Source organism: Phocoena sinus, chromosome 2 (genome assembly GCF_008692025.1).
Source record: "Phocoena sinus isolate mPhoSin1 chromosome 2, mPhoSin1.pri, whole genome shotgun sequence".
NCBI lineage: Eukaryota > Metazoa > Chordata > Mammalia > Artiodactyla > Phocoenidae > Phocoena > Phocoena sinus.
In genome coordinates, this window is record NC_045764.1 from 42178747 (window position 1) to 42196284 (window position 17538).

At 38.5% G+C, this 17538-nt stretch overlaps 1 protein-coding gene across 1 annotated transcript in view; it reads right to left on the reverse strand.

Annotated features, from left to right (window-relative positions):
- Positions 1-17538, reverse strand: part of AKAP13 (A-kinase anchoring protein 13) — a 332091-nt gene that overhangs the window by 199167 nt on the left and 115386 nt on the right. Inside the window, 1 exon segment of the mRNA XM_032623794.1 lies at positions 4613-4760. Within this exon segment, the coding sequence (XP_032479685.1) occupies positions 4613-4760 (148 nt within the window).

The window sequence follows — 17538 nt, forward strand, 5'->3', positions numbered from 1 at the left end:
AAAGAAAAGAAAGATACGAAACAGCAGAGTCAAATTCTGGGTCAGTGAATGCTTGCAGTTTTCCTGTCAAACAAGACCCCTTGCTGTGAAGTCTAAAAGTAAGTAACAGACATACTGAAAAAAAAAAAGATTTCATTTTATGATAGATTCTGCACCAAAGCCTTTCACAAAAGTAGTGTGAGCATCCACTAAACATCCGGTCTCATTCTCCATTCTGCAATTACCGTCTGCTTGGTCGAAATTCACATTTAAGTAATAAAAATGAATCCATGACAGTACCTCGCATCTCCCAAGAATTACCTTCCAAGGATACTCTGATTTCTTTATATTACTTACCAGTCCTATAGTCTTTTAAAGAAAACATGTTGGCTTCATCCCTCAAGGAAAATCACTGTTTTGTTAAAATGGGATTTGGGGTTGGATTTGTTTTATATGAAGAGAAAAGAATGGAGATATTTTACTTTCATTTATTACAAACGCCAACACCTTTTGTCTGTAGAGATATATTTTCATTTCAGGATGTATTTCACAGCAAATTATATTCTTAAACCAGCCAATTCATAGGTATTTTGAATGTGGTATTTTATTATAACGCTTGTTTGTCTTTGTTTAGTGTTCATTAGCACAAAGATGGTTTATTTTCAAAAGAGAGGACATTATTTCCAAAGTCTTCAATATGTTTTTATTAAAAATTACTATATTCAATATGTTAAAAATAACATGTGCACTTTTAAAACATTCAAACAATTTAAAGGCAGATAAAGCCTCCAAAGGCTCCAAACTAACTGTCCCCTAAGATGCTACTACTCTTAACATAATTTCATTTTTAAAGAAGGAGGATTGTATCACATCTACAGCCTTTCTGTAGTGTTATGGTAAGAGAAGATCACTTTACAATTTCTTTATAACTAAACATACATACACAATTCATTGTAAGCGTCTCATCAGAAAATAAGCAAAAGAGTGAGAAAACATGAAAAAAGGAAAAAAATGGACTGTAATCTCGGTATCTGAAGTCAAAGAGGTTTTTTTCCAGGAGACTATTAAGAAATGTCTCATCTCCCTACCCCCCAAATTATAAAAGGTTACAGACTAACATCAAGGAGTAGCTGTCTGCGAAGGTCAATCAATCATCTGGTTTTAGTGAAAACTAAAATAGTACAAAACACTGACAGTGAAACACGCAGAGAAAGAACTCAAAGAAAAATCTGAGCCAGCAATCTGGATGAAGCATGACATTCAAAGCAAGATCAAGACACAAAGCCCTTTTTCTGCCCATTGTCGGCAAAATGGCTAGGACCTGAGGAGCTAGCCCCACACAGGAGCAGAAAGGGCGCAGGTACATCCCTCCCGGTCGCAGCTGCTGCAAACAGACCGTGCACGTTTACCCAGTAACTGGGATGCACAAAGCAATACAGACTTTCCACGAAGAAATCTTGACTAATCTGACACTGCCCTCCACAGACAGGAAATTTGAGGCTATCAATATGGCTAACTGATGCACTGAAATCACCAGAGGTAGCTCTGGAAAGAGAACACAGACCCCTGACCCAGGCCAAGAATTCAACTCAAGAAGCCAGACTTGCAGTTTTCAAAAGACAGGGTGTGTGTGTGTGTGTGTGTGTGTGTGTGTATGTGTGTGTGTGTGTATACACATGCACGTACGTATGCACAACCTTTCTAGAAGGGTGCTTCTGAGAACGAGGATGAGTTTCAACACGATAGAAACTCAGTCCCATCAAGTGGTAGGAATTCACAGAAAAAGCCTTCTTAGCATATACCGGTGAATATAACAGACACAAATCCTTGCCCTCGGGAAGCTGACACTGCAGTAGAGGCAAGTAGAAAATAAATAATATATATAATGTGTCCAAAGTTGATAAGTGCAGTGGAGAAAAGTAAAGCAGGGAAGGGGAACAGGGAGCGTGGAGAGGAAGCAGTTTGTATATTTTTACAAGGTAGACAGGAAAGGCCTCACTGAGAAGGTGATATCTGAGTAAAGACCTCAAGGAAAGTACAGAACAAGCCAAAGAAATCTCCCAAAGCAGATTTAAGGCAGTTTAATTCGAGACAAAACTATTAACTCCATGATATAAACAAGCAATTCAAAACTAACTTAACCCCCGAAAGTCTCCCTATCTCTACCCATCCCTCCACAACAATTACTGGGCCAATCTGGACAGCAGCTGAAGAAGACAAGTGAACAGAAAAATGACACGTGTGGCGACCAGAGCAGCAAGATCCACTCAGGAATCTCCTTTGTTTCAACAGTTAACAGAGGTTCTACTTCACCAAGGAGGGAGGCTCACTGGGACCCGTGCACGTATCACAGTCTCACATGCTGCCTTACTCTTTGTTCAGCCTGCTTGAACAAGAGGGCCTTTTAGGGACTCTAATCCTTTTGTCACCTCTCTTGTGATTAGGGGCCTCAGGCAGCAGGCTGACTGAATTCAGGTGGGTAGCAGAACATTCAGGCCAACTGGGGGCAAAGGGGACAAGTTGTAAGAATATGGTAAATAGTTAAGATCATAATTTGAGGGGAGGAGAGCTGATTAGTGAAAAATTAGGAGAAACCAGGTACTGTGATTCCAGGCCCCAAGCAAATGGGTCAGGAATGATTACTGAGGATTCAGATCAAATTAGAGGGAAAGAGCAGAATACAATGCCCGTTCTGGTTGGCTGGAGTCAACAGGTCTAGGGCACTCATAGTCAGTCAGTACCAGAGGACACCCAGAGATGGGTGGGGCTGGAAAAGAGGGGGGCCTGAAACAGACTGAAGAAGTGTTAGACCAAAGGCAAGAGAAGAAATGGGAACTAAAGTTCCAAAACAGTAGGCTGGGGACAGTGTACAAGGATGTGGTACAAACCTAGAGCTCTTGGCTGTCATACAAGTACCGTGGGTCTGTGAACCCGAGGAGAGTAACTGTTTGCAGTCCACACTAATTTAAGTACCTCGTCATTGAAGGTATATGAGCCACCAGGCACATCCCTCTCCACCGGGAGGCTGGACTCTGCTGGTACCTGTGACTGAGGATGGCAGTGAGGGCACAGGGCTATGTCCTTGTAATAGCCGGCCTTCCTCGAACATTCTCATGTCTACTTGCACGCTTTCTCGCTCTCTCTCTATATATACGCACACACAAACACATACACACACATACACACACAAACTTAAACTGTTAAAGCATTTCTAAATCAGGAAAAGAGTAAGTCTATAAAAATTACCTCCATTCCCTTCCTAATAAGAGCCCAGTCAGGGACTGACTGATTCTACCTAGCTGAGGGTCTGTTTCTCACAGTCACCCACACATAAGAAATGTTTAGCAGTGGTGACACTGGATGGCACCTGCTGGAGCAGATGTCAAGTTCCAGATCAGCCTCTCTGACATGATATACTTCACAGGAAACAAGACTAGAGCTTTAAGTTACAAAGAAGGATACTTAATACTCTTTAGGGAAAACGTCAGTACCTATGCTGGACTCCTAGCTAAATTTCCTATCCCTAAAAGTTTGGGGGGAATATACACAGAAATTGCCAAGAATCTTTAAATCCTGTATTTTCAAAATCCCTTTTGTCGAGTAGGAGGATAAATACAGCTTTCAACTGTCATAATCTCAGTTCTTGAACGTGGTTTAACTTCCAGGATCTGGTAGGCATCAGACATGAAGATAATGTATGGAAAATAGCACAGCAGCAATCAAAAACTGACAATCTGATCTAATACCAGCGAGACCAGATACTGAAAGTGCTTGATAAACTAATACTTTTTTTACACCATCTATTTCAACAAAGTGGAATCAGAGTTACATAAAATCACTGGTTACAGGAAATGTTTCAATAAGAACTAAATCCATTTTATTCTCTAAAGGCAAATGGTTCAACTGTCAACATTTTTAGGGGTTCCCCCTAAATGTGCCCTCTTTTGTATTCTGATGAAAATTAACCAATTATTAACTTTGAAGCAAGGTCAATTAAAGAAAGAAGAAGCTCATTTCCAAACACGAATCAATACACCTTCAGATACCTGGGGTCAGTCAAAAGACAGTCAAAGTTATCAGCCGCTTCTGGTGGAAACAGCAATGACTTAATGACTTCATAAAGAATTTTTTAAAGCAAACATTTTCCTTTTAATTCTGTTAAGTGGATAAATGCAATAGTGATTAAGTATTCATTTCACCATGAACTATAATCTGTTAATTTGGGGAAGCTTTGGCTTTTACAGAAGGTTTTTAGTCTTTCCCTCACAGATACTGAGTAATGTGTTACTAATTGTATTTTACCTTTGCTTTTGCCACAATGATATTCAGAATCAAATATGCAGTCACACCATAGTAACCACATGAACTTTTATCTTTCAAATGTGTTTTAGTTTTCTTTCACATTCCAATAAATTAATATTTTTGCTGATCTTAATTACTGTCTTTCAATTTATGACAACATTTTATTTCAATTATTTCTAGTTAGGCTCAGATTTTTGTGCAACAAGCAAGAAATAAAATACTTTAAAGTGTATTTAAAACAAAGATCTAACAATAGTTCTATCACCCTGATTACTCTATACCAGAACACAGAATAAATAAAGGCTAGTAAAGATTCCACTCAAATACTTACCAGGAGCAATGGTCTCCAGCGTATCAGAACTGACCTTCCGAGTACTTGTACAGTGATGGAGGGTGGAACCCGAAAATACCAAGTAAAACACTACATCATCCTCAACTTTGTCCTCTTCAGAGAGCAGTACAGTAACAACACAATCGCCCTAGGAAAAGGGAAGAGAGAGCAAGTTTGCATTAGTAAGGTTCCTCTTGGGAGCTTATCTTTAGAAAACATCTAATTTAAGGGGAAATCAAATGCATCATCTAAACTGTGCCCATTCTAGTGAGTTTATACAAATATAAACACTGATTGCGCCCCTATGTGCCAGGAAGTATTCTAGGCATTGAGAATACAAAACAATCTGAAAATAAGATCTCTGTCCTCTTTAAGCTTACATTTTAGTGGAGATGGTTAGACAAATAAGTAAACCAACAAGATAATGGTACATTCACTTGGAAAAAAAATTTTTAAAGAATGTAAAATAGCTCCCTAAAAAAGCTCTGTAAAAATTCCAGGAAAATCTAAAAATAAGGCAGAGAGGATGGAGGAAGTATATTAAACAGTTACATCCTTATACTCAGAATGCCCCTTAACCTCTGTGTTCCATTTGCAGCAATAACTCTCTAAACTCTACATCCCACAGAATCACTGCCAAGTCCACCCATTCTCCATCAAACATGGAGAGCCTCTAACAGAGCTGGCCTAGAAGTGGTAGAGTGCAAAGAGCTTGGGCTCCAGACAAATCTGGGTTTAAATTCCATCTACAATGACTTTACTTAAATCCTCTAAGTCTCAGGTTCCTTGACTATATAAATGGAGATAATATCTTCTCTTCTTACAGCTAATATGTGAGAATTCTTGAAGCATACTCACCACTCAGCCTGGGATAATATTCTTAATCTATGAGGATGGGAGGCTAACAGTTTGTGTTTCCTGACCATCTGGAATCGCTACTCTTCTTTATCCACCCCTCCCTTAAGCCCACGGAATCAGACATAAATCTTGTGCCAGTAACTCTGCCCGTGACTCTGCAACTATTTAGAAGTTAAGACATCTTCGTCCTTTATTTGCAAATATTCTTCTAGCAATTTTTATACATTTTTAAAAATTGAGGTCACTGGCTAAATTAAATTTATTCTATGAAATACAGTCCTAATTACCATTCTCCCAATCATAAACATTATATAATTCATGTGGTAACCATAAACAAAAGATTTTAGAGCACTGAGGTTTAGTACTGTGTAAACCTTAATGATGCATTATGGAAAATCCAATTTTGAGAAAGCCAGGCCATTTTAACATTAAATAGGGGAGAGAATTCCATTACTTAAAACACTTTTTTCCTTTCCACTTTAGGAGTAATAAAGCCTATTAGAGAACCATGGCTCCCTGTGGCCACAGCTTAATGGCTAGCAGCAGAAAGGAGCAACAGGTAGTGTTTCACTAAATAATAAAAACCAAAAATCATGAAGTCAAACTTGGGATCAAGTCTAGTAACAGAAATGCTCCAGCAGGTTGATTCTGAAGACCAAATTCAAAGTATTTCCTATAGCCCTGAGTGTCTCTTTTTTATTTTTTCCCAGTACTCTGTGTAGCGCCCTGTATACAGTAGGGGTTCCAATCTGTTGTAAGAAGTCAGAATGAACTACAAATAAGCTGTAACTTACTAGGACTGCTGAACTGGAAAGCTCCAAAGCACCCTAATACAGGAATAGCACAGTCGGTACAACAGAATTATCACTGACTTCAGACACTATTTAGAATTATACTTTTGGACTTGTATATAAGTCCCTATCTTGGGGACTGTATTAATAGTACTGAAATCACCTTTATGTACTTATTAATAAGTAAAAATATATACATTATTTCCACTAAGATTTCTAACCTGGAAATCTAAGAATAGATCTTCCTTTTCTAGATCAAGGATTCTCTCTCTACATTAGACCTACCATCTTGCTGAGAGACTCTCCATGCCCCACGATATTAGTTGTGTCTGGGGCCTTCCTTTAACTGGGGACAGTAACTTGATTTGGGGGAAAAAATGAAATTGGGAAGAGAAGAGCATCTGAGGGATAGGAGAGAGTGACTTACAGTGTGGGGAAAACAAGGCCTTGGAAACAGGGAAGATGTTAGGTGGAGATTAGAGGAATGAGATAGGGAGTTTTGTGGGAGGAATGATAGAAGAAGGGATAGCACTGATCTCTTAGATAGCAAGACAGTGTCAGTCATGAGGCTCCTGAAGGTGGGCAGTCAGCAGCAAGATAACTGCAGTGGCATGCTGGAGCTGGCCTGTACAGGCTTGCGAGAGCGCATCATATTTTCAGGATTTCTGCAAGCCAGGTGTTAAACACGGCCATTATTAAAAAGTAAATGAGGGCTTCCCTGCTGGCGCGGTGGTTGAGAGTCCGCCTGCCGATGCAGGGGACACGGGTTCGTGCCCTGGTCCGGGAAGATCCCACATGCCGCGGAGCGGCTGGGCCCGTGAGCCACGGCCGCTGAACCTGCGCGTCCGAAACCTGTGCTCCGCAACGGGAGAGGCCACAACAGTGAGAGGCCCACATACCGCAAAAAAAAAAAAAAAGTAAATGATATAAGCTTACAATTAAATAAATTAAAAAGAGATGTAATAAATACTCAAAACATCACATTTTAATCTTTTGCCACATCTTACTATTATCTACGCTCTTGAGGTTTACATCTGTTGTATCTGTTATAATGATGTGCTACTGCACATCTTTTCCCAACACACCTCTTGCCAATTCTGTGTTCAGTGATGTAGCATTGATATCTTGAAGTCAACGATTATGGGTATATTTACACCACTGAAATTGGCAAATGCTACAAATCAGGGTTTGGTTTTTTCTTTTTAACCGTCACATCACTGAGAACAGGTCAGCAGAAGGGAAGAGGGGAAAAGTAAGAGAATTTCCTTAGGGAGGCCGAATCAAGAGAGCTCACTGCTTACACGGAGTAAGAGAAAACCCTAGGCAAGTACAAAGCATCTCAGGTATAGACAACAATGCTGCCATAGCTCTGTTCCCAAGAGTTGAACAGAATCACCACCTTAATTTGCTTTCTAACTTTCAGACTTGGCTTATAACTTGTTACCACACCACAGTAGTTAAGAGGATGGTCTCTGCCTGAATCACAGTATGGCACATCACTTTGCAGCTGTTTAACATGGGGTATACTAAATTCTCTGCCATAAGAGAGCAACGATCACACTTACCTCATAAGGTTGTTTTAAGAATTAAATGATTGATAAAAGCAAAGCACCTACAGCAGTGCACTGGCACATAATAAATGTTCAATAAATGATAGTTATAATGTACCGTACAGCATGATGACTACAGTTAACTAGTTAACAATACTGTATTGTTCATGTGAAAGTCGCTAAGAGAATAAATATTAAATGTTCTCATCACAAGAAAAAATCTGTAACTATATGTGATGGATGTTAACTAAACTTACTGTGGTAATCATTTTGCAATATATCAAATCATTATGTTGTATACCTCAAACTCATACAATGTTATATGTTAATTATATCTCAATAAAAATAAATAAATGATAGCTATTATTATTTACCAGAATGTAAGCCCCATGAGAACACGTTTTACTCACTGAGATATTCCCTTTGTCTAGAATAATAAGTAGCAGGTGCTCAAAACACATATTGGAAAAGAAAGAAAAGGAGATCCCAAAACTTTAATAGTAGTTATTCCTAGGTAGTAATTGAGGCCAATTTTAATTTACTTTGTGCTTTGGTTTTCCAATTTTTAAAAATAAAGATGGATTATTTTAAAAAGAAAAAACTTACTTTTAAAAATAATCTGCTCACTTATAAATTACAAAGGGAAAGATAGAAACCTGGCACATACCATATGAATCAAGTGATCAAAAAAGTTAACAACACAAAAAATGAAATGAACTAACATCACATGTCTTCTGATCCCACCCACTGAGGACACAGCATCACTTAGTGTTCCTAATAAAAGTGCATAACCTCAACCTAGTCAGAAGAAAACATCAGACAAACCCAAATTGAGAGGCCTTCTATAAAAATTAAAAAACAAACACACACAAAAAAACTGGCCTGTACTCTACCAGAATGTCACTAATGGAAAACAAAGAAAGACTGAAGTACTATTCCAGATTAAGGAGACTGAAAAGACTTTCCAACTAAATGCGATACATGATCCTGGGCTGGATCCTGAACAATAAAAACAAATTGCTATTAAGGACATTAACGGGACAAGTGCCCAGATTTGAATGAGGTTTACACATTTAACACTGCACCAATGTTAAAATTTTCCTGGTTTTGGTAGCTGTGCTGTGGTTATGTAAGAGAATATCCTTGTTCTTAAGAAATACACAATGAAGTATTTGGGGTAAAGGAGCACGTCTACAAGTTACTCTCAAATGATTCAGGGTAAAAAATGAGAGATAATGATTAAGCAAATGAGGCAGAATGTTAACAGCTGGTGAATCTGGGTTTAGGGTATATGGGATTTATAACTTTTCTGTAAATTTGAAATTATTTTAAAATAAGAAGTTTCCAAGAAAAAATTTTTCAAATAATTTATATGATCAGATATTCAAAGTTAAAAGGTGCAAAATTAAGTTTACATTTCTGAGGCTAATTTTTATATCTTGCAGACATAAATATTTAGTACAGATATTCTTGCAGGATCCCAGAATGATGAAGTTATAACAATAACTAGCTTTTATTCAAGAATCTTAAAGGAGGCTTACAGGTCTACCCAAATCAATTTCCCAGTTTGCCAAAATGACAAGATTTATACCCAACAATCATAAGGGAAAAGTGAAACAAAGAAAGTAAGTAATACTAAGTAAATACTGAGCATTACTCCAAAGTATTATCTTTCCATGAGGTGGTAAATATTATAGTACCAAAAGAATAACTCCAAAGCGAGTCCTTGTATAATTCAGATACTATATGCATCCATGCAATTAGCTTCATTCTCGCCTTTAAATACAAGAGTACCGGCAACTGACATACCATTTTGCATAATCATTTCCTAAAGCAACCAAAGACTGACAGTCAGCTATAGCTTTTCCACTGTCTGAAACGCATAGTCTATCCTCTGGAAATGCAGGGCAGCTAGTTTTTAATTTCATTAAAGCCTCACACCACAGAGGGACACCCAGTAGCAATGAGCATACCTAATGCTCAGATCTTGGTCACTGATAGCATTCTCCACTAAAACGAACCAAGGCTGCTCAAAGAAATGGCTGTTTCCAGGTCTAGGTCAGGGTATGTACAAGATGAGACTGAAACATCTTGTTTTGATAGAAAATAAGGAAACTGACAGAAAATAAGGGAACATCTTGTTTTGACAGAAAAAAAAAAAGGATGGGGACATGCTGCCATGCTGCACATTGACGTAGCTTCCTCTGGCCAAATCTGGGACCAATTTTAGACCAAACTGTCAATTAAGAACAATAATGAATTATAAACAATAAAAAAAAGGACGTCATAAATCTATATTAACAATAGACAGAAAGAGGAAAAGCGAGAACTCTTATGTATGGTGGAATGATGAAGCCTGACAGTCCAACTGGGAAAAGTGCTAAAGTAGTAAAACTATCATTTTGCAATCATAATGGTAGACATTGATTCCAGCAAAAATTTTCAATGAATGCTCAACTTAGGGGGAAATTCTGATGAGTTAACAAGATATATATACTGTCTTAAACATTGTCTCCCCCCAGACTTCTAACAAGGTACAAGGAAGAAAAAAAGCAGTATTTATTCAGGGAATAAATCTACCAAAACCTTGACCAGATAATCAAAATAAACATCCTCAGTAGAGATAAATGAATACTGTGTGCCTCCATATGTGATACCCCGAGAAGGACATAAAATTACCTATGCATTACTCTGACCAGGAACACAAAACCTCAATCTAACCACAAGGAAGCACGAGACAAATAAAAAATGAGAAACGTTCTATTAAAAAGGAGAGGGGTACTGTGTTCTTCAAAATGGTCAAGGCCATAAAAGATAAAGAGAGGCTGTGGACATGTCCCATATTAAAGAAGGCTAAAAGAGGCATGACAACTAAAAACCAGTAGTTAACCCTACTGTGATTTATAAGAGAGCAGCTCCAGTCTTAGAAAATTCAGACTGAAGCACTTCAGGGATAAAAGGCCAGGATATATGCACCTTACTGACAGATAGTAAAGGAAACACTGTGGATGTATCTAGGTTTTTAGCTAGAGAGTGCAAATGATAAAAAATCAAATGGGGTAAAATGTTAACAGGTGTAATCCTGAGTAACTAATAACTGGGTATTCTTTGTACTGTTTTTTACCACTTTTTATAAATTTGAAATTATTTCCACACATAAAGTTTTAAGAACATAAAGAGAAGGAAAAAAGTGTTTAATTCAAAAGGCTTTAAAGGACTTAAGGACTGGGGATATGTTATGCTCTATCATCACAGATGTGGACAAAGCTCTATACCAACAGCAAACTTTGCTTATAAAGTTCCGTTGGCACTCCACCCCAGGCTGGGAGCATGGAGCCTGTCCTCACCCCCGTACAACTGTCTCTTACCCAACAATAGAGGAAAAATAACTAATACAACGCAGCAACCATTTTAATCACAAATTAGTATTCTATAAACAATAAACACGACAGGAGATTGGTGACAGGAGAAAGGGACACAGGCTCACTACAACAACCATTTTCTGCAGGTCGGAGGCAGAACCAGCTGCTTTGCAAACACTGCAGGGTGAGTATCTTTACCCCTGCTTTGGAGATGAGAAGACTGTAACCCAGAAGATTTTTAATGTCTTGTCTAAGAACAAAGCTAGAAAGGGCTACAGCTGGGATTCAAACCCAAGTAGGATTCCAAAGTCTGTATTCTTTCCACAATTCTGACACTAAGGTTAAGTGCAGGAGACAGAGTTAAGTGTCAGAAAGGAGAAACGTGCAAAGAGGCAATTATCAGTAGAAGAAACACATGTTCAATAGCCAGCAAGTGACAGACACCAAAAGGTCTATAGGTAGAACAAGGGTACTGTATTCTTCAAAATGGTCCAGGCCATAAAAGAGAAAGAGAGGCTGTGGACACGTCCCGTATTAGGCAGGAAGAAGGAAGAGGGTGCCGAAAACAAGGGACACAGAAGTATCCGGAGGTGCTGAAGGAGAGAGCAGGCAGGAGACACGCTTACATTTGGGGTAAACTCAAACCTAGGCACACTGGCTGCTTGGACCCAAGGATATGTGACAGAGCCAGAGTGTGTTTAAGTGTACACTCAACCCACTACATCGTACATACTTCTCATCACCATCTGAGGCTTATGGAAAGCAAGAGCTGTGTCTTTTGGGGCACTTCACACAATGCCTATGTAGCAACAGGAAGCTTTTCAATAACTATATGAACGAACAAAGGTAGCAGAGATCAGTTTACGTAGCATATTAACGGCAAGCCAAAAGATTCATACTTGAACCTGTGTGTAGGCAAGAAAAAAACCACAGCCTTGTGTAGTATGTAATGGGAGAAAATTGGAGGTCAAAGAGTGGAGGGTGACATGCTAAAAGCAGCAAATGTTCTAGAAAGGTTTATCTCACAGCAGTATCCTAAGAAGGAAAAAGAGATTAGAGGCAAGGAAACCATCTGGGGAAAATATTACAAAAACACAGTGTGAGGAAGCAAAATGGGCTTAAACTGCTATAGTACCAAGATGATCTGAAAAGAAATAAATGTGAGAAAGGCATGTGGTTGAAAATAATTTGATGAAATATGATAACTGACAATGGGGGCTGAACAAAGATAGGAAGAGAGTAAACATTAAGCAACATTAACAGAAAAGGAAGTATCTCTCTAAGGAAAAAAGGGAGGGGGTATGGGAATGATTTGTGAGAAAGAGAATAATAAGCTCTAAATGTCAAGTTTCTTCTACCAACAGGATGGGAAATTGTAGATATTATACATCCAAGAGGTAGTTAGCAGGACAGGCTGTCACAAAAGGTCTGGGCTGGTGAGGCAGATCTGAGAGTCAACCTGCACTAAGAAGCCCTGACCACCAATGAAGTCTCCACGGTAACAGAGAGCCAAGGACCAGACCCCGGGTTCCTTCAGGGGAGGGCAGGGAGAAACAAACCAAGCAGGAAAAGGCCAGCCAGATAAGAGGAGAAATCAGGGAACAGAGGATCAGTGATGCTAAAAGAGGCAAGGATTAAGGACTTGCAGTTTTAAAAGGAATGATTTTTAAGCAATCCTCAGAACACACAAGGGAAAGATCCAAAGACAGAAAAGCAGCAAACTACAGAACTGTTTCATTTTTCTCCAGCCTTAAATGGGTCTTTTCACAACATACTATTCATCTACCTATTCCCGTGCCTCAACCCCAGAAATAGGATACTTTGGACCCAAAAGGAACTCAAACTCAAATGCCATCAAGAAAGATTATGAGACTTACCATATTTCCCTTTGTTAATGGCAGCCACAATTGAGCCCTCTTTAGCCAAAAACTTAAAATACTTAGATTTTCTCATTTTGAGTATTCCAGAGAGCTCATAACTAAAATAAAGGTCATTTCCTAGATTCATGATGCAGTTAATTTCCCACCATCTAAAATATTTCAAATTTCTCTTTATTTTAACCATCTTGTTAACAATACCCTCAGTAACTACAAGAAGTCTTTGGGGATGATATGATCTAGGCAAAATATAATTGTTGATCTGTACTAATCAGGTAGAAAACTGGACTGAATTAATTAAAGTTAAAGGATTTTCCAATGACTTATTGCTATCACATATAATAGGACTGCTAACCATTAGTATTGGGGCTATTTTGAAAATATGAATATTATACTAAACATTAATGTTATATGTAAATGAGCCTTAAAATATTTGAAAATATTTTATTACTTTAAACACTTCCTTTAGTTTATTTTACTTTATTTCATAATTTTTTACTGCTAGTATAAAATTTTTATTTTAGTCCATCCATCAAGTAGATAAGTTAAATAGTTGAAAGATATTTAATAGCCCAATATTAATGTGTTCTTTACCTTCCTTTCTGTTCTGTTCCCATTAGCAAAGCCTTAAGTTATTCATCCATTCATGCTAAACAAGCACGAAGTGCCTCTATTTAATATAGTTTGTCTCTGCTATGAACTGGTACTAGAATTATAAATACTTCCTGTTGCCTGCCCTCCAGAGGACTAGACAGACATGCATATAGACAGAATACCACTGGGTAAGTGCTATAATTAGCATAAACACTCAGCATCTCTAGGTGCAGAGGAGGAGATGGGTGCCCAAACTCTGCCTTGTGGGGTATACTAGGAAGGCCTCTGGGGAGAAATGGCTGTGCCCAGTGCTGCTCATGGCTCAGGACAGATCATCCCAGGCAGGAAGATACCTTCTGAAAGCTTAGCCATTTACAGTGAAGGTGGGGAAGAGACTACCTAGTTCATCTTTGACTATCTAGTTGATCTTTGTACACTCAACATCTCTTCAAAGGGCCTGACGTACAGCAAGGGCTCAGTGTTTGCTGGGTTGAACCAAAAACATTTCATCCTTTTAAAAAACAAAACATAAAATGCTACAAATAAGCCAAACACTAAGTTTGTCTTGCTTATCACCTCCTTCACTTAACTAAAGATTGGTTGAGCATTTGGGTAGGATACTACAGTAGATACCGAGCATATGAAGACAAGACAATTTCTGCTCTCTTGGAGTTCATAGTTTTTCAAGGGAGAAAGAGACACATAAAGCAGTAATTCAGCCACAATAATTTTGCTGGAAAAGCAAGGTTCAGGTACTGTAGGAATTAGAGGAAGCACTGGACACAAGACTGAGCAAAAGTCAGGGGAGGGAGGCTTCCCACAGGGTCATCTCAAACACAGGCCACTGGAAGGAGCCAGAGGAACAAGAACTCCCTCTGAAAGAGATGGTGGTTGCAGTGAGTGGACAGGGGTGTGGGAGGAGGTGAAAGAGGCTACAAACTAAATGAATCCAAAAATCATTCAGGAAACAGCTGCCAGATCAGAGGGGTTTTAAACACTGGATGTAATGAAGCTTAAAAAAAAGAAAAAATATATATATAATATTAGCAAACCTCAAAGAAATAGCAATCTTTTATTTCTATCTTTGTGAGCACCCCAAACTGCAGTTCCTTGGCCTTCTTTACACTGGGATTCATTCAAAAGGAGAATACCACAAACTTTAATTACAGAAGGACACAAGAGTTACATTTGTGCTGCCTAATTTACTGGAGTGTTTTAGGTAGGGAAATAATAGGCGAGTTTATAAGGCACAGTCATGGCAAAGTAGCACCCTGAGTGCCTTTAAGATAAGAGCTAACATAAATCATGATGTTGTTGCCATCAGGCTAAAAACAGAAGACTTACCAGAAAGAAAAAAAAAAAATCCCAAACCCAAATCACTGGATAGGGCTGTTCGGTTCTGTTGGCTTTTTAATATTTCCCCAAAGTAACTTGTATGGTTCTCACAGCGGCTTCCATTTTCTGGGCAACTAACACCATCACAAAGCACTAGCACACACACACAGTTGTGTGTGTGTATGTGCGTGCGTGTGAGGGAGAGAGAGCATGCACAAATGTGCCCACACATACACAAGTCAATATTATTTAGCATCCACTATTTCTTCAACATAACATGTTACTCACTAACAGAGTATCTGCCACCACAAAGGGTAGTGAAGTAGGAAAAAACGCTGACACGGGAGTAAGGTCAGAATCACTTAATAGCTAAGTATAGTTGGTTGTTTTATAGACCTGATAAATAACCACTTGAAACTCATTTTGTTTGTCAGCAAAATGGGTTTATTCATTACAATATTTATTGATCATCAAACATGTGTCAAACACTGTTAAGAATTAGGGAATAAACATGAAAGAGACAAGGCTTCTGGCCTCATAGAGCTTATGTTTTAGCAGGTAAGACAACCAAATTATAAAAAATAACATCAGGGGGAAAGTTCTATTAAAAAGAATAAGACAGCGTGAGGGATTAAGGTGTGTCTGAAGTGGGCGTGAGAGGCTGCTTCAGGTAGGCTGGTGAGGAAAGGCTACTATGGGCTAATTCACATTTGAGCAGAAACCTGAATGAAGAAGCAAGTTACAAGTATTCGAGGCCGAGAGAACAGCAACTGGAAGACAAGTATAAACTTGGCATGTATACAGAACAAAGGTCAGCCTGGAAGAGCAAGTGAATAACACTGGATAGGAGATGAGGATGGAGTTTGGATTTTTTCCCAAGTGTGATGCTAAGCCACTGGAAGGTTCTGAAAAGAGTGACATAATCTGATTCACGTTTTAAAAGAATCACTGTCGTTCCCTCTCCTTGGAAAGACTTCATCCTTTGTCTGCCTAGTCCACGCCTATACACTTTGAACAACCATGGCCCGTTTGAGGAGTAACACGCTATGGCTTGAGCATAGAGAACAATAAGCTGGAGACGAGTTCACAAAGAAATGCCAAGGATTCTGGCCTTTATACTAGTGCAAGGGGAGCCATGGAAGGCTTAACAACATTACTTCCCCCATGTCCTTTCTACACATTGTTGAAAGATCAAATAAGAAAATCATAAACAACTTTTATATGACATTAATGATTATTCTTCAAATGTCCCCTTATCAGTGAGGTCTTCCCTGACCATCCTAAATGAAATATGGAACTCCCCGGCCCCAACTCTCCTTAGCTTGCCCTGTGTTCTTTCCCCATAGCAATTTTTACTCTCTGACGCATATATTTACGTTTATGTGTGTACATGAGTTTATATATACACACTCAGTGTATATTTTACATACATAAAGTTCTAAGAGTATATATTTATTTACATATTGCCCTGATTCCCTCTTCTCCTCCCAACTATCATGTAAGCTTCACGAGGTCAGGGAGCACATTTGCTTTACTCAATGCAATATCATGGCCTAAACGTATAGCTGGTTGTTTTAAGCGCTCAGTAAATGTTGGATGAATGAATGAATGAATTCCTAACTGGACTTTCTTCCTGTGAACAATCTGCGTCTCTCTCCTTAACCCATTTAAACACTTAAGATGACGAGATGAAAAATTAAAAGACCGTAAATCTAACGCTCTGGCTATGCCAAATTTTTAGCTCAGTGGTCCTTAAACAGTCACGTAAAATATAACTAAGGCTCAAAGGGGCCAGTGATGAGAAGAGAACAAAACAGCATCGTCCCTGTTTTTTTACCCTAGGGACTCTACCCATCTCTCTCTTAAGTGGAAAAATATTCAGATACTCTTCCACTCCCCTCAGAAGAAAGGCCACTCTCCAGACTGGCCAGCAAAGCCCTTTTCATAACACTTTCCTTGAAAGATGTCTCAAAGCACCTCAAGTAACATGAACAAAGTCAACCATGAAATTTATTAATTTGGGGCATAAACTAAATTCATTCCATATAAGCAGATTTTGGTTGATTTTCATGTTAGAAAACAAGTAACCATTTTATTTGACATTTGAAGTTAGTTTTTATTTCAACCAGGCTAATATTTTGCCAGATATAGCTATGGGTCAGTGAAATCCCTATTACCTGCATTCATTTTTAATCAAATATGTCTATATTCCAGCCAAAAAGCATTCCCCTTCTCAATGCAAAACCATTATTTTAAATACTACTACTAATTATGATCAAAGTTCATACTGTCTTCCAGCCTCATAATTTTTCAACACTAAGATATACACAAATACTTAAAGATTTCCAAGCACCACCTATTTGGTCCATTAAAATAAAACCAGCAGAGGGCGCTCAATGAGTCTGTAGAGTGCTCTGTATAGAATGGTTTTAGGAACTATTCTCTGTAACAGGGAAGAATCTTGAAACTTCAGCTGGAAAAGGAATCAAAATTACAAAAAGTTTGGAAATCATTTAATGTATGGTCCCCTTAATGGAAAGTGTTGCTTAAAAATAAAGA